This window comes from Sylvia atricapilla, chromosome 5, assembly GCF_009819655.1.
Source record: "Sylvia atricapilla isolate bSylAtr1 chromosome 5, bSylAtr1.pri, whole genome shotgun sequence".
Lineage (NCBI taxonomy): Eukaryota > Metazoa > Chordata > Aves > Passeriformes > Sylviidae > Sylvia > Sylvia atricapilla.
In genome coordinates this window covers 70753757-70772006 of record NC_089144.1, presented here as the reverse complement: position 1 = coordinate 70772006, position 18250 = coordinate 70753757, and the positions used below count along the sequence as shown (strand labels likewise).

Sequence of the window (18250 nt, the reverse complement as noted above, 5' to 3'; positions counted from 1 at the left end):
CTTTTCTAATCCACCATTAATTAAGGTGCAATGTCGACAAAAGTCTGCAGAATGACAGTCAACTGAAATCTTGTTACAAATATTAGCAAGTGTATAAATGCTTGTGATACAGCAGGCCTTGAAATTTTGCAGCATCTGCCTTAAAACCCCCCCTCTCAATAGCAAATAAAAACTCTTTTAAGCAAAAAAAAAAAACATTATCTGAAGCACCTAAAAAGGACTTCTATATCTGTGGATTTGCTTATATTTTGTAAGCTTGTGTGGTCAATTGTGCTGGTTTTGCATTAATTGACATTTGGTGAGGAAAGAAAAACACCCACAGAAAGTGCTTCATCTAAGAAAAGCTGTGATTAAACCAATCAGTGGCTAGAGTTTTGAATACTGACAATTTATCAGGCCACTAGAAAGCTGGATATGCCTCTGTGAATACACAAGTTAAAAATCAGGAAAAACCCCAGGCAGTTCTTTTTCCTTCTGGCCTGGAAAGAGGTCACCGGGCCCCGCTCCTGGCGCAGCCTGGCGCCCTGCAGCCGTGAGAGGGGAGCAGAGCGGCCCCATCCCGGCCGGATCGGGCCCCTTGCCGAGGGAGTGGCTCCAGCCAGGCAGGGATCCTGCGGCCAGAGCAGGGGCGGCTCTGCAGCCGTGCACAGGAGCCCCGCAGTTGAAATGGAACGTGGCTACAGCCCCCGAGACCCTGGCACAGCCCAGCGCTGGGAGTCCCTGCTGCCCCTTGACATAATAGCGAGGGTCTGGCCTCGGCAGGATGACCACAGAGTTACCTGCCCAGCCTGGGAGAGGGCACTTCCCAATGGTGCTCTGCACACGATGGTTTGCCCCGGTTTCCCTCCTCCCTAATGCCTCTGTTGAGAGACTATTTTAGAGGTGGTAAACTGACTCGGGTTCCAAGGTTTTGTCTGTGCACGTTGACAGCGAGAAGGAAAAAATCAATAAGAATCAGAATAAAACCTTCAAAACACTTCTCCTCCCCTCATAACATCTCTTTCTTGTAGTTCTGTTAATAAAGCTTTCTTTATATACTTTTAAGTTTTGAGCCTGCTTTGCTTTTCTCCTAATCCTATCTCACAGCAGAAAAAGAGTAAATAATTCTAGTGGGCACTCAAGGCAGTACATCAATTCAGAGAGTTTAAAAACACACACAGATCCTTCAATGATAATTGTCTTTGCAAGACAAAATTCTAAAACACACAGAAAATTTGACCTAAACAAACCTCTAACTTAAATTGTTTCTTCCTTTCCTATAACAGATAATCATTAATGTATATTTTTAAGTGGGTTTGATCTGCCTAATTGCCCACATCTTCAGACAAGACTTATACATGATGAGAAACAGCTATGAAATTCAGCAGTAAGAGCATCACAACATGAAGCAACAACCATAAAAAGGCCATACAGCACTGGGGTTCTGTTGGTAAATCACTCCACTGCATGCCATATCTGCTTATTTAGTAAAAAAGGAACACAAAACTAAACAAACTTTCCTAAGTCATACCTTGTATGTTCTACTGCCTAAGTTAAACCTCCCCAAACATACCAATATGAAGATAACATAACAGACTGTCTTGTTAGCTGTTCTCAAGCCTGTGAGCTGTTCTCCAACAGGTATGGTAAAATACAGTAGTTTTTAATTAAACCCAGGAAATTATCTTGCTAAGACACTCACAGGAATTCCTAGTAGCTGAGGATCCACAGGCTGTCGAAATGGAAGAGACTCCGGATCCTGACGATAAAGTGCCTCCAGTGTTGGCATAAGCGCCTGCCGCAACTCTTCTGGCTTGAAAACTTTGGAAAACATTCCACATTAGAAAGATAGCAGAAACAGCCAGAAGGAAGAAACCTACTAGAAAATGTGATGTCTGTGTCAAAATACAGACTGGTTTAAGGTACTGAGCATGGCTTGCTTATCCTCTGCAACACTGAGTTGCCAAGAGGATATTAAAATGATCACCTGAAGAAAAAACTATCATAAGATGACATTGATGAGTAGAGATGGTTCAGTTCCAGATACATCCCCTCTTGGAGGCCCCAAGAAAAAAAAATTCTAGAGAATCTCTGAGTATTTCAAATCTCCATTGTATTGACAATTTTACCAAGGCTTAGTGTCTAATTCTAAAGGCTTAAGGAACTTGCCCAAAGCCAATTATAAGCACATGTATTAGATATTTTTGTCCAAAAGCCACAAAGAACAATCCATATAAGTACCACATAATCCACTAAGTACCAAAAAGGAAAGTCCAAGGTTTTTTTTTCCCCCTGCAGAGATTTCTCTAGGGAGATGCAGTGAATTTAAGTAAAAACAGTGTTTCTGCTTACTTTTTTTCTTAGACTGCCCAGCTGCTGGAGAAGACTGAGTTGCCGGAGTAGTAGGCCTTTCTTCCCCCTCTGGTACTTCAGTCTTTATTTCAGGTTTCTTCTCTTCTTGCTCCATTGGGTCTGGTTTACATTCCTCCACGACTGGTTCTACTTTAGCCTGGAAAGCAGTTTGGAGCCTGTCACTTAAATCTCCTGAGAGGCACATTCACACACACTTCTGTCCTTTAAACCTGTCTGTCATGCTGGCCACCTACTCTTCTATCTCCCTTGATGTCAAAACTCATCTAAAACTTAAGCAAATGTGTTAGAATGCATCTTTAAACACTGCAGTAGTAGCAATGACGAGCTGCTAACAAGTTCTGAGCCGCAAGTAGGAGCATGGGTACCTCTTCAGGCACTTCTAACAGCCTCTCATACAGCAGAGCTGCCAGGATGATGCGACTGGCAGCCACACTCCTGGCTGTCCTCAGTGACAAGTTGTCAAAGCCCAGTGAAGCAGACCATCATGTACATACAGAATCATTTAGGTTGGAAAAGATCTTAAAGATTAAGTCGGTCCAATGTTAATGTGGACTGTCTAGTCCACTGCTGTGCCACATCCTAAAGTGCTGAATCTACACATCATATAAATACCTCCATGGATAGTGACTCAACCAATCCTCTGGGCAGCCTTGTTCCAATGCTTGATAACCCTTTCAGTGAAGAAATTTAATATCCAATCTAAATCTCCCCTGGCACAACCTGACACCATTTCCCCTCATCCTAGTATCTGCTATTTTAACAGCTGTAGGACCGACCAGAGTGCATTCTCACACTGACATTTACCAAAGCAAAGCTTCATAGCAACTACATTATCATGGTCCTTCCTGTGGCCATGGACTTCTACCACAATTTCACCAAAAAACACAGACCCTTCTTTAGGAATAAGACAAAAGAAAGCAATCAAAACTGCACCAGGCAGCACCTATAGCTCTCACTGAGTTTTGGAAGGAATGACAGAAAGCATCCAGCAGTACTAGATGAGGGTATTCTATCCAACATCTGGTCAACAATCTCACCTCAGATTTTTCCTCCATTTGCATCTCTGTTTGTTCTGGTTCCCCTTCATCTGTTTTAATCTCCATTTTCACTTCCTGCAAGGGTGGCTGCTGCTGTTCTGGAACAGTCTGCTGAGAGTTCACCTCTGTGCTGCTGGTGGATGGAGGGTTGGATACCTGCCCATCAATGCTCACAGCTGGCTGTGAAAGCTGAGTGAACAAAAAACATTATGAATGGCCTTCTAATGAACCTATTTTTCTTTTCTAATCTGTGTGTTACCTATGCTACATTTCCATCAAGTTTAAAAGCACTCTGGTCCTTCTGTTTGTTTTCCCTGAAGAGTATAGTGTCCCACAACCTCAACTACTGGAAAACACCTATCAGAGGCATGTACTAGAAGGCCTTGTCTACAGAAAATGACATTGTTTCCCCTATTGTATAAGCACTATGCATATGTATACATAACCAAAAACTTCATCCAGGTTTCACAGTGAATTTCAAAACACGTACAAGAATTCTGTAAAATATTTTCTCCCTGGAAACAACAGATGATCTACAGACTTGTCTTGATGGAAAAAGTTTACTCCTCGAATACAAAACCCCCCCCCTATTTTAATATTAAACATGCCAGGAGCACACAACTGAAAATTAAACCTTACACACAAACATTTGCAGGGAAAGCACAATTAAAGTATTTCCTTACAGGTGTTGTGGGGTGCTGAGGTTGCAGAGGTGCTGTTGGTGTGGGAACAGATGCAGTTGTGCTCTGCTGTGACAATGGCTGCTGCTGTTGCTCTGCAGAAAGGGTAACTGGAACTGGAGGCTGGACTTGTGGAGGCAGCTGTGCCTGTGGAGGCGTTGGAGTCTGCCTTTGAGGGGGGTGCATAGTTTGGGACTGGGGTCCAGGTGGCATTGCCTGAGGAGCAGGAGTGGGGGCAGCGGTGGCAGCAGCCGCTGCTGCCTGCTGTTGCTGTGATCCCAAGCCTGGGGGCGTGTGGTGAGGTGTTGGGGTTCGGCTAGGTACCGGAGAAGGAGAATTTTGGTGCATGGGAGGCTGTGGAAGAGGTGGGCAGTGAATATGGCTCCCTTGAGAACCTGAAGCCATTGCAGGAGAGTTCACAGGACAGGAAGCGCTGGTCATTTGTGCCTGTGGGAAAACAGGTACACATTTGCAATGACTTGAAATAGAAAAGCAAGAGAAATTACTGTCAAATGTCTGCTTTCCCACAGCATACTTGAAAAAAATGTGACAAACCATTTGCTTCACTTTTAAAAACTCTTTCAAAAGCAGAAATGGTCTACTTGATTTATTTTGTTCTACACAAACATAAGGCTGTTCTATAATTTATTCATTTCTCTTAGAGACGTTTCAATAGAATAACTTATATTTGTTGATATACTTAAAGAATGGCACACCTACACTCCCAGTTTGCAAAACATTTCTTTCTAAAACTGCAGATTTGTACATCCTGGATATGGGACAATGCACCACAGTGAAAAACTGCATTCAAATACACTTAGTGCGCCCATGCCTCCACCCCCAAGATTAGAAACTGAATTTATCATCACAAACAAGTACAGCTGTAACTCTATCATTATAAAATTACAAAAAAAAAAAAAATTCTATTGGTCAAGATAAAAAACTGTAACTCCACAATAATCTTGCCTGCAAACTAGGAAGAAGCATCAGTGAGAAGCAAACTGACGTTCCCTACTTCTTCCTGGCCTGAAAGGTTCTTGCTGAAAAGGGAGAGGGAGAGGACAGAAAGGAAACTGCTAGACTGTAAGTTCAGATCTTCAGTAGTGATAACCCTCCTAATCCCCCAAAGCCAGCAACACACAGGCCTGAATAGACATGCCTTTTTATGACTTATTCTGCCACCTCTTAATTTCTCAGGCTCCGCTGCTTTGCTGTTCAGCAAGAGAGTCTTAACTACTGCATGCTGAGTCACAATTTCTTCTTTGCTCCATAAAAACAAACCTAAAACAACTCTACTCTAACACTTAAATTTAAGCCTGAGAACAAATCAACAGTATTTCACCCTTGCCATTCCCAGTGCTACACCAGGAAACTGAAAAGTCTCAATAAATTAATTTGGTTGACTATGATTCCAAAAGTCTCAAGGAGACAAGTTGTTCTCCATTGCTACAAACTGAACAATCATAACCAGTATATAAGAAAGGTCACTGACACCACTTCAAGAAATCAGACTTACTTGAGATACTGGTGTCTGATTGCCAGGCTGATTCATAGGCATGCTCGCTGTGTTCATTCCCGGGGAAGAAGCAGAGAACTGAGTCTGTTGTAGAAATTGATTCTGACCAGAAGGCTGGCCAGCTCCTGGTTGCTGCATACGTGAAGGAAACCCCATCTGGTGGAAAAGAAAGTAATGCGTTTCACACAGTGTGCATACACCTTCATAACATTTTACAAAAAAACCCCAAAACCAAAACCATTCATCTTGTTGTAGAAATTGATGCTTGCCACTTATCTGTAGGATACAATGTCGAAAAACCTGCTTATAGCTCCTCTCAAAAGACAGAATTCATGATTGCTCTTATAAGCCAAGTAAAGGATATTGATTTCAGACTAGGACTGTAACTTAAGATTTATTTTAGTTCCTTGTTTTAAGAATGCAACAAAAAACCACTTCAACGTAATTTTTAGGCAATTCTCACCACAAAGATCTGAAAATCTATGTATCAGGCAGATGTTAGAGGAGAAGCAAAAGAGACAAACCAAAAGGCCAAGAGAATGAAGAAGTAATGCTTGATTTATTTTCAAATTTCGTTTATTTAGTGATTTTAAGGAAACCACAGGCAAGAGAAGCAAACCTGTGAACTCAGCCCTGGAGGGAAGGCACACTGACCTGGTTCATGGCCCCAGCCTGACTTAGCTGTCCAGGGTGCTGAAGAGGAGGGGTTTGTCGGGGTCCCATCGGTGACAGCTGCATGTTCATCTGGCCAAACTGATTCATTCCTGTGAGTTTGTGACAAAAAACCATGTGTAAACAAACGCCTGAAATCTCCCTTAGGCACCATTCAACATTTGCAGAAGAAATGCTGTTTCTTTCTAATTTTCTTTTCTAGCAACCAGCTTTCAATCAAATATAGCCTTCTATTAACTTGTTATGTGGAATAATTTTAAATAAAGCGTTCAAGCTACCTACTCTTTCAGAATACAGACTAGCTTTTTCCCCCCTCAAGACATCTGTTTCCACTGTTATTAAAACTCATTAAGTTTGAGAACTACTGTAACACGTGACAAATACTGATTGTCACACCTGCTGTTGAAGATCAACTTTCCACAGAAAGTTGCATTATCTTAATTACATCCTAGAAATACACTTATTGAATCTCAAACTGTATCTTAACGTCAAGTACTTTGCATGTTGGCTATAACACATCTTGAACGTGTAACAAAGGTTCTGCCCTTTTTTCCTGAGAAATAATTCTCACCACACTCCCTCTGCCACCAGCATGTCCTCACCTGAGCTGGCAGGGCTCATCATGTTTGACTGATCCCACCATCCTATGCACACCTATCTATCCAATGATCAGAAATTCCAAAAGCACCAAGCTCATTATTTAACAAAGCAAGCAGCTAATGTTCAGCTCAAAATCACAAGATTAAATGCTTCTAGGGACACTGTTTTATATCTATTGTACAGTTATGTAAGAATTACGCAATACAGCTAACTATTTTCTTAATCAAATGTAAAAACTGCATATAATACAAGGTCTCTGATGCTTCAGTAAGAGCTGTCCAAATCCAAGATTTCTTTAAAAATCACAGTAGCAATTTTTCTTCAAATATTTACCTGTCTGTGCCTGCATGCGATTCATCATCTGGTTTGGCACATTGGCACGTATCAGAGTTGGGTCAGGAAGAGGACCATCTGGAAAAAAAAGACATTGAAGTAAGACAGTGTTATTCAGAAGGCCACCAGGATTTATCCACCAAACATTTTAGTGAGAATTACACATTAAAATTCATGTATAAAGAAAGTAAATATATACAGTAATTAAACATTATTAAAGAGTCCTCAAAGTGTGAGGCAAACTCAAGAACTTCCTTGAAAACAGAAATATCCTCTGACTTAGAGTCAGCTTTCAGAAACTGCCAATAAATTTGAGGCATGTTATCAAGGTACAACAATGAACAGTAGCTCACAAACAAGTCAGGTACCCATGAACAGCTACACGGTCACCAGGCTACTGAAACAACAGTACAGGATTTCCTGCACCAGGGAATCAGTAGCCCAAAGGTTCTTACTTGCAGACATTCCTGGCTGTGGCTGTCCCATATTGGGCCCTTGATTCATGGGAGCTTGTGGCATGCCCGGAGCATTTGGGATCATATTTTGCTTCTGCAGCCTGGTTCTTCGTTTCTCCTCCAACTCCTTCTGAATCTTGTAGATCTTCTCTGCCAGCAAGTGATAGTACTCTGCCTGTTGGGGAGGATTAACGCCAAGGAAGGAGATGAGACACACATTAAGAAAAGTCAACTGGTTCCAGTGATTCAAACTTGCAAAGTGGCCTTACGGGCACACATTTTGGCTTGGGATGGGAGGCAGTCTTCCTCTTTGCAGGGACTGTGAGACAGATAGGAGGGGGAAAAGGGGCACTGCTAAGGGCACTGCTCTCAACTATTAGACCAACACCAGATATTTCTCTTCTAGGGACAATCACAGTGAAGAGCTTCAACACTGCCTTTAGGGGACCTGCGACAAGTCTCAGACACAGCACATCTCAACTCCTGGCACACCCAGGCAGCATCCTTCAACTGGCTGGTTCCTAGACCCCATTTAGCAGCCCCTAAACACTTGTTTCCTCAGCTTGGGAGTCCCATCTATACTTTCATTCCTCTTCCTCCCCAGTCACTACAGGATCAAGGTAGAAATACACAGAACTAGACAACATAGGGGATAGCATCTCACCCTGCTGTTTGCTGATTCATACATATCCCCTTCCACTTTCCGAGCATATGCCACCAGATTCTCCATACGTCGATCCTTCAGTGCTGCAGGGTCAGGAGTAGGAAATATGGCTTGGACTCTGAGCGGGAAGAAAAAAATATTAAAGACACGCATGCAAGTGATTAGAATGCCCCCAGACCTGCATTAACCCCCGTGCTTCGAACACAAAGTAGCAAGTAAATCTGCTGACAGACTACAGCTACTGCTACTTCTTCCAGGGGCAGTAGATGTTGCAGATGGCTTGAGCCCTTGTAGATGGCTTGAGTGTGGAGTGGGAAACTTCCAAAACAACAGCCCCAAACCAGCAGATGCAGCTCTATCTTTCTGGCTTCCCTTTCTCATGCATCCTGACATTCCTCGGCTCTCTAGTTTTTCAAGTCAAGCTTCCTTCTGCAACCCCTCTGCCTCCAATACACCTCTGGGGCAGCAGCTCACCTAACAGGAGATTGTTTTGATATTAGGTACTCACAATTTATGAACAAGGTGGTTTCGGAGATCCTGAGTAATGTCTTCATGCCACTGCTTTCGAATTCCGGTATTGGATGGTTGAGCTGCTGGCATGGCTCCCAAACTGGCAACATTGGCGCTTTCACTCATCATGGGGCTTCAAAAACAGAGCAAGAATTGAGTGCAGAAGTCTAGGCCCAGCTTAATCATCTTACAGTCACAGCCTCTTTTAGAATAATGCTTGGACAAAGTGCTAGTTAGGCCATTCCCTAATCAATGGACAAATTGCAGAAATAGCTGCATACACACCAAACAATGCCATGAAAGAGTGCATGCTGTTCAACCCAAGGACTTGGAAAACTGCAACAAAAGCTACAAAATCCAAAGGGAGAGATAGCCATCAATGACATTTACGCCACTGTTTATGCAAGAAGTGCCATGAGATGAAAACAAAATCACAGGGGTACAAAGGATTCAACTTACTTTTGAGAATTCATGGTGGAATGTAACATTGAGTCAGGCAGCAGATTAGGGGGTTGAACTCCTACTCCTCCATTCACTCCCATTGGATTTGCACCTAGAAAACAGAAGATTACAGAAAAAAATGAACAGGCCATTTACCACAAAAAATTAGTAAATGTTCAGCAATAACAAGGGTTAGATTTTCAAATACTTGGACTTCTGTGACGGGAATTTCATTACTCATTGCTCTCTTCACCCTCTTTCTTCTACAAATTTAGAAAAAGACCGAGGCAGAACACTGCTGACCTTCAAGTGAAGCATCAAGTCCCATTACTCCACAGCACATATTCCTGAACTTATCAACAAACAAGTAATTTCAATTTGCTGCAAATATTATGTTCCAGAGTCCCTTCTTGTGACTCTCTAATGAAAGATTCCAACCACTTCTGCTTTTTTGTTTAGAAGCAGTTGGGTGTTTTTTTTTCAACCAGAATCTTAGTATATATATTCACAAAGGCTTCAAACACTTAAAACATCAGTTGCCACCTATATAGACAGGTATAGGCGGCAATTTTCACAGACTCCATACTTAATGATCCTACAACTAATTCCAATGCTTGAAAGAAGGAAAATTTGACAATCCTTTGCAGGAAACGCCTCTAATTTGTTGCATAACAATACCTGATTTTCTGAATCATATCAGATATTAAGCACCATAAAAACTGCCTATTTTCTTCACACATTACAGTTAGCTCTCAATCAGTAAAGAAAAATGCAGCATATTTCTGTCTGGAGCTTCCAAATAGATCATTTTGTGAAGCTGCAAGCCATTACCAAGCTTCACACGTTTAGGACATTTGAATCATACAGAATCTGTATTTTAAACAAAATTACACACTGCATACAGGAGAAACCCACTGAAATTAAGTTCTATCAAGCTTTATACATAGCCCTAATATCACAATCAAGTATTTACCAGATTTTTCCTAAATTTGAAAGCCCACTGGCATGCAAGACAACAGTCAGCCTTTACCTTAATGGTCCCTTTTTCAACTGTCAAAACCCATCATTTATTTGAGCTACTTAGGACTGCATCTTTTCACATAGCAGTCCTCCTCAAATCCTGTTGTTTCTCCTAAACTAGCCCTGTAGGCCATGACCTAGTCATTCCCATCTCACCTGTTCTAATTTCCTCTTTAGCCACCCACTCCTAATAAGGAAGCAACACTCAGAAGTCTACACTCTCCATGCTTGTCCTTTCTACATTAAGCTGTAGTTCTTCACACTCCTGGAGTTTTTTCAATCCCATTTCATTGGATTTTCTTAGCAACTGTAGAAAGAATGCCCACTGTTCTACAAGGAATGCACAGGCAAAATACTGTTTATAGGTGATTACATACATTAAAAAATAGGAATAATTTTGTTTCAGAAAAGACTCTAAGGCACAATAGAAAATAATATTATTTTAATCTAATTGATTTAAGACTACATTCTCAGGATCCTTGCACTTTCCTTTGGTTTTTACACACTGGAAGGTAAAGTTTTAGCAAGTCACATGCAATCTATAAGGGCCAGTAATCTCATTAACAAGTCTACTGTAACCAGCAGCCTTTTCCTGAGCAACTCAGGAGCAGCATTCCCTTTGCAGACCAAAGAAAAAGCTGGTTGCCGTCTGCAGTTTGTGTGTTTCTGCACCTCTCATTCTGCACCCAAGTTTGCCATGAGACACGTAGGCATGATCACTGCAATCCCATACAAGCTTGTGATAAATCACTACCAGCTCTTCTTTCCTCTTTTCCACTAAAAAAGCCACACCTACTTATGCAACTCAAGCCAACAGCTAAGAGTGAGAGAAGGTCTGCGATGTAAATTCAAACTACTAAACATAGATTTGGCAGTCAAAGGTGACTTCATCTGACACCATTGATGGCCAGGTTTCAATAGTCTAGGAGCTTTAAGCCACCTAGATGATTTAGAGCTATGTGAGATCACATGACAGGATATGGGGAGATGTCAGTTATTTATCATTTTTCATTTTTTAAACAAACTTTACATATCTGAGATAAAAATCTAAAATGCTGCACTCTAAGTGACAGGGAAATACACCTGTATGCTGGCATTCCAATGCATGCATATCCAATTAAAAAACTCTCCAATAGCCTGAAACTTGCATACAAAACTACCAAAAAAACCCCCAAAAACAGTCGCCTTGGAAAATTATCATTTTTCCAAAGAAACTAGTTTTTCCAGAGAACTTGTTTTCCAGGAGAAGGCACCTGGGCCTTCTAATCTTCCTGTTCCACTGAGCAACTTGCTATTTCAAGTCTAAAATACCTCAAAGCCCTACCTTTTGCAAATGAAGTAGCAGTATTAAGGTAGTAGGTTGAGAAAATTTGCATTAGATGTAGCACGGGGAAGTTGCCTATAGTTTGCATTTTAACACTAACAGATAAACTTACTCATAGGATTCATAGGGCGCAGACCCTGGGGCGACTGCCCCTGTTGCTGATTCTTCACTTGAGCCTGGGGCTGTGTCTGCATCTGGTTGCCCTGATAGGTGAGTCCGAGGGCTGCGTAGGCTCTCTCGATGGAGCTGGGGTCTATCTGACTGGTGGTGTTGATGCTGGGTGTTGTCTGCTGCCCCACTCCCACAGAGCCCGTGTTGGCAAGTCCCACGGCAGCTCCGCCCAGCAGCGCTGCGAGAGATGCACGCAGTTAGTGAGGAGAGCAGAAGGCAGCCAGAGATGCTCACCAATATAAGGGACACTTAAAAGGCACTGGCTGCTCAGAACTAAAACATCTCCTGGAAGCATGCAGGGAACAGATCTGAAAAACCTGTCATGAAACAGAGACAAGTTTTGACCCAACCAGTCAACCCAACATACTGTTTTCCCTTTGGCTGCTCAGAGGAAATCCCACTCTTGAGTATTTAGGACACATCTGCCTGCTTTAAACTGAAAACAGAGGTGCACCACATCACAGAGGCTAAAGGCAGAAGTGTACATACAGCTTTCCACCAGCCATTGCAATGCCTTTTATGCCCTTTTTGGGTTTTTTTTAGCGTTCTTAAACCAAAAAATAGCTCACATTAGTCATGAGGAGAGCCTACAGTAACATTAGAGTGAGGAGAAAAAAACACATACAGGTAACAAAATGACAAAAATCTTGCAAACATTTTGTCAGGGAGACCAAGCGGACACAAACAGAAAGGGCAAGTGACATCTGATGCAAACAAAGAGTGAAGACAGAACCAAGTATCGGGGCTAAAATGACACAATGTGTGTGTGTGCACACATCTGTCTCCAGAAATGGTCCAACTGGAAGAAGCAGTAATGAAAAGCCAATCATTTAGTTGAGAGAGCTATGATTTGTTTATCCTTACCACTCTCTTGATAGAAAAATACAATGAAGTTAGAAAGCTTTCATAAACACTAGCAATCAGAGCCAGAAAAATACTCTGAGATTAAAACAACGGAAAAATCACATTAACACGTTCCCAGGTTTGAGAGCATCACCACTCCATATAGGTGCAAGAAAGTTTAACTCTCTTTATTCAACACATAGAATTCCCCAGTAGACTTACATTGCTGATTTCTTTTGTCCCCAGCATTTTTGAGAGGCAAACACACGGGACAATCATGTCTTGTACAATTCTTCCAGTGTGAGATGATTTGTCGGGAAGATGCGCAATGTGCCACTGAGAAAGAGAAGGAATGAAAAGCATTTACCAACCACTGCCAGTATATCCCTGTGGTCACAAAAAACGGGGTAGAGAGTGGCATTTTCTCTCTTACTATATCAACACAAAGCCAACAATGTATTATCTGAAATAGTTCAGCACTAACCAGCCCTGAAAACATAGCCAGATTTCTTCTAGTACTATTGGCTCACCAACAGTACCAAAGCCTACTCAAAAACCCTATGTGATATCCCAAGCCCATGTCTCTGTGGCGCAAAGAATAACTCCATCTAGCTCAGGTATCAGGCAGACTGTGCCAAGCAACTGAGATGTCAACAGTTGGCACAATCCAGATGAGCCAAGGCTATCAAAAAGGAAAATTGCATTTTAGTAGGACAGCGAGATGTTGCAAGTGCCAGTAGCAGTCAAATTCATGGCTTGGTATTGCTTGCGATTCATGCCTTCAGTTTAAGGAAGACAGGTAGACTCCTATTTGCAGATTCCTGATCTGTGTCTACCTTTAAAAAAAGGCAGAATCCAAAAGATTTTACACTGACTTACAAAGTCAGGCAAAAGATTTTTACTCATCTCTTTGTTGTGTCTTGTCCCCTTTAACTTGCCTAAACTTCAGAGGCCCAGAAGTTGCTTACAATTCCTCATCTTAAGCAAATAAGACAGATTTTCTTTAACCTATTTCCCAGGTCACCCACTAGTCCATCTCTTTCTAGGAGCTCTTCTCCCTCAAATATTGACCTCATCTACATAACCACTCCTCCACTCACCTTGGCAAGATTTGCCAGCCTGACAGTGTGTCATGTGGTTCAAGACATTCTTCATGGTCCGGCAGTGCGGGAGGTTGCACTGTCGCACCTCCCCGTTGGCCTGCTCTCGACGCTGACACTTGTGAGCATGTAGGAGGAGAACGAGCTGCTGCTGAATGAGTTTGCGCTTTTCTGGATCTGCTGTCGGTGCTCCAGACCCCATGCCTTGAGAAGCTGCTGACCCCATCCCAGCTTGCTGCACCTGGGGAGCCTGCTGCTGGCCCTGAAGAAGGTGAAAAAGAAATCCCTAGAAATAAATCTGGTTTTAAAATTAATTCATTTAGCAAGTAAACAGCAGTGCAAGAAAAAGTCCAATAAGAGAAACAAATACTACTACATTCTCTGATTAAGGAAACAACCCACCTATGTGTAGTTCTCATTAAAAACGCCCCTTAGCAACACTCCTGGCAATTCTCTTGCCAGCCTCAATTTCCTCCCTGTATCACTCTATTAGTCCTAGCTCTTGCCTTATCAATGGCCAGCAGACCTTTGCACATGCTTACAGGTTAATTTGCAGTACTAGACCAACCAGAAAATATTAACAGCACTTAGATCTCAAATCTCCTCATTTCGGAGGCTAAAAAATTGCATCCACAATTCATGCTTTCATTAATGGAAGAAAGCACATTTTAGAATGAATAGGGTTTTCCCTCTCAGTATAAGGTGTCTCAAGTTGACTGCTCCTAGAAAAGGAGAATGAAAGGGAAGTTCTGGCAAGCTTTTAACCTTTTTCCATCAGCAAACTTGCACGTAGGCATTCAAAACAAGCATCTCCTAGTCTCTGCTAGAGATGAAGCACAGCTTCAGGATAATAAACACCAAAGAACTAATGTCAGGTATGGCAACATTTAGTTTGTCTCCTCTGCTTCTGTTTATTTGTTCAGAACTCTTTATATTCTTTTCAGGTGACATTTGAGGAACACTCAAATAAGAGAGGCTCAGGTACTCTATGTTGCCTATATCACTTCAGTTCAACAGACTTCAGTTTCTAATTGACTCTTCCCAGAGGTTCTACAGGATGTTTCTGGAGATCTCCAGATCTTTAGACCCCAGCCACCTGTATTTCTAAACCTCGGTTCTCCTGACTACTAGTATGAACCTTTCATTTCACAAGGCAACTTCACCAATTAGTCAGGCCCTCAGGGTCTGTGCAGGTTCCAGTATCACTGTAAATGTCTTGTTTGCAGCCTGGCATTCTAAATGACAACTGAGACAGCAAAGACTTTAAGTTCCTACGTTCAGCTGGGTACCAGTTCAAAAGTCTGCACTGAACACAAACTTGACAGCCGGGGTTCTGAACAAGTTTTGACTGTTTTTTTTTATTGATTCACACAACCAACTGATTTGTTCGTCTTCCAGTGTTTCATGCTCAACTTAAAAAACCATTAAATAAAACTCATAGGATGGAGCTCTTTTTAATTAAAAGGTACTAAAGTTAAGCGAAAATGGTCTTTCAGCAACAGTGAGTAAGATCAATAGATGGACCCTCCCAGGGGTGTGCGGGAGTGAAATTTGAAGCAGGAAAAACCACAAGTTATATTCAGAAATATGAATTTGTTTCCTAAACTAAAAAAAAAACCCCATATATATATATATATATGAAAATATATATGGGGAAAAATATAAGATATGTTGCATGTCAAATCCCTAACCAATTTAAGCTTTGAAAATGAGGTACCAGTATTAAGCTCAAGCCAAGGAATCTAATGTTAAGGCATGTGGTGAGGCACTGGCATTTACAAGCTTGGGTCATCCACTTTTCCCACCATTCTTACTTCCTGTTTCCTTAAGTCCTGCTGCAATAAGAGTGGAGGTAAAAGGGAAAAGTACCAAGGCTACTACAATTGCCAGGGAATCACCTCCAGCATCAGGACTGTTGTGCACGTTTGTGTAATCCCTAAGAACAAACACTCAGCTGGGGTTTCTAGGCCCTATCACAGGTAATACCCGTTTGAGAAGGGACACTTCTCTTTCCCAAAAGTATCAGTGACTGCAAGCAGGAAAACAATTCTCCAGACAGAGGTACCCTGAGGAAAAGGGGCCCAATGCAGCAACAATGAAAGAAAGGATGGGACAGGAGAGCAGAGGTGTCCAAAACAAGTTGCAAAGCTCATTTCAGTTAAGAAGCTCCATTTCATTTTCTCTGTTAACAGAGTTTGAAGGCGAGAACAGGGTTTGAGTGGAGATGGAGTTTATCAACATAGCAGTTCTCACACTCAGCACAACTTGCACAATTCAGCCTCTCCCTTATATCAGTCTTAGGGGTTGAAACAAGCACATTCTGCGTGGATTCCAAGCACATATTCACACTGGGTATGACAGCTGCAAAAAACTTATAATGTGGAAAGACCAGAGCATATTGCTCCTCTTCATCACAACATTTTCTGAGTACACTTTTCATTCTACTTACCATGTTAGGCATTCCTGACCCAGGAACTGACTTCTTGTCCATTGGAAACTGTGGTAAGCTATTCTGCAGTCCAGCTTTATTCTGCATCTGAGGGCCTAGTCCACTGGCTCCAATCTGCTGCCCAGTATTTTGGCTATAGGGCTGGCCATAAGGGCTGGGATTGCTCATCATTCCCATCTAGAAATTAAAATGGTAAGGTGTTCAGGTCAGATTGTATAAGTTCACAATGTAAAAGGCGAATTTGTACTTCAGAGGAGCAAGAGCTATCATAGCCACAAGCCAGCTGCAATGCAATACTGATGCTTCCCCTGCTCCTTCATGTTCACAGATATACCCATCACACAACATTAACTCCTCAACCAGATAGTTCCTGTAAACACCACAAAGCCAACTTAGCAATCCTTGAGATCTGACTAGAGGGAAGTGGCCTGATTACTTCTTCATAAAATATTTGTTTCAACAGATTTCTCATTTCACCTTTCTGAATCACAAATGTGTACCATGGACTACATAATTCTTCCAGACTTGAGTTCTCCTCCCTGCACTTGTGCAGACTCCAAATGGAGACAAATACCATCTTCATTCGTATCAGCAGAGTTTATCCCAAAATCATCCTACCCAACTGCTAGCACTCCCACAGCTCCTCTCCTGACAGGCATAACAATGCATGTCTGCATTATCAGTGCACAAATATTTTCAATTTAAGAGTACACCACAGTCATAGGTAACACCTCACAGTCACACCAACTCACTTGCAGCACTAGAGGTCAAAGGAGAGGACAGGTAGAAAGTCTGCAAACAAAACAAATCTATTGAACTACTCACGCACAGGGGAAATAGATTCATATTTCATACAAGCCAGATGCATATTCAACAGTTCTAGCACATCAGAATATACCATTTGCTCTCTTGGAATGCCCAGAAACTAAAGAACAAGGAGCAATCTCACCAATGAAGTTGTTTGTCTTCTGACATTTTTTTCCCATTCCTTGCATTCCCATTTATTTTCCATGTGAAATTTGGCCTTCTAGGACCAAAAGAACTAGACATAGAAGACCAGAAAAATTAGAGATTTTCGATATGATTATCAAGTTCTCACCATTACTCAGGCAGGATCCTTAAGGAGCCATAATTCAAAAACAAAGGCACAAAAATACTTTAAAGAGCTGTGCTGTTTCAACTCACATTAGCATTTGACTAGATAATGTCCAGTCTCCTTGATGCTCTTTGGTTCAAAGCATTTTTCTGCATTCAAAGAAGAACATAACTCCTATGGTAGGCTTGTTTCTAATCACTTCTACATTTATTCTCAAAGCATCCTCCCCTAGCAGAAACATCTTGTTTCTGCTCACCAAGCTTCTTCAACCCACACTAGAAGTAACCAACATACCCTGAGATTATCTGCAATTAGTCACACTTCCCTATTTCAAGCTGTAACGACCTCCAATCCATTAGAATAGCCTTCAGTTTGCATTTACAAAATAAGGTAGGATCAAACTCAAGCTACAGGAAAAGGAATACAAAATTCATTAAAGAACCTGCCACTTTAGGCATCTGATATGCACAAGTGAATTCATTTGAGGACAGCCTCCCTCCTCCACACATAAGCAATAACCATAATCACACAGCAGTAATTCATTAGAGAGCAATGAAAATAATCTCTACACATGGCAGAAAAACAACCTATGTAATGATCAAGCAGAACTAAAACTTTTCCTTTCCACTGCCATGTCTCAACCTCAATTAATGCACTTACGGTGACCAATGAAGCAGCTGCTGCCAAAACCTGGACAGGTAAGACCCAAAGCCTTCCTTCCTCTGCCTCAGAAGACTAGTAAGATCTCATGTGCAAGTTAAGCAGAGGGCAAAGGGAGAAGAAAAGCATAAGGAGTCAGCAAACACACTTTCAGAAATATTCCCCATTGTCACCATTGCCTTAAATTCACAAACAGGTTTTCGAGGCTTAGTAAAGGCTTGATAGTGAGAATTAGTCCCTTAAGAAAACAAGCTGTTTTCCTGTAAGATAGCCTGATCCTTTTGAGGGGATCTCAAAACTCCAGAGAGTTTTGAAAGCAAGGACATC

The 18250-nt window shown here is 41.8% G+C and overlaps 1 protein-coding gene across 1 annotated transcript in view; it reads right to left on the bottom strand.

The window, feature by feature from the left end:
* EP300 (E1A binding protein p300) overlaps nt 1-18250 on the bottom strand; it is a 62545-nt gene that overhangs the window by 21804 nt on the left and 22491 nt on the right. Inside the window, exons 4-18 of the mRNA XM_066320087.1 lie at nt 16168-16344; nt 13719-13980; nt 12841-12954; nt 11717-11953; nt 9279-9372; nt 8818-8952; nt 8310-8427; nt 7646-7820; nt 7191-7268; nt 6240-6349; nt 5586-5741; nt 4073-4516; nt 3390-3578; nt 2332-2488; nt 1682-1800 (exon numbers count right to left, since the gene is read on the bottom strand). Of these exons, the coding sequence (XP_066176184.1) occupies nt 1682-1800; nt 2332-2488; nt 3390-3578; nt 4073-4516; nt 5586-5741; nt 6240-6349; nt 7191-7268; nt 7646-7820; nt 8310-8427; nt 8818-8952; nt 9279-9372; nt 11717-11953; nt 12841-12954; nt 13719-13980; nt 16168-16344 (2565 nt within the window). The remainder of the gene's footprint in view (nt 1-1681; nt 1801-2331; nt 2489-3389; nt 3579-4072; nt 4517-5585; nt 5742-6239; nt 6350-7190; nt 7269-7645; nt 7821-8309; nt 8428-8817; nt 8953-9278; nt 9373-11716; nt 11954-12840; nt 12955-13718; nt 13981-16167; nt 16345-18250) is intronic.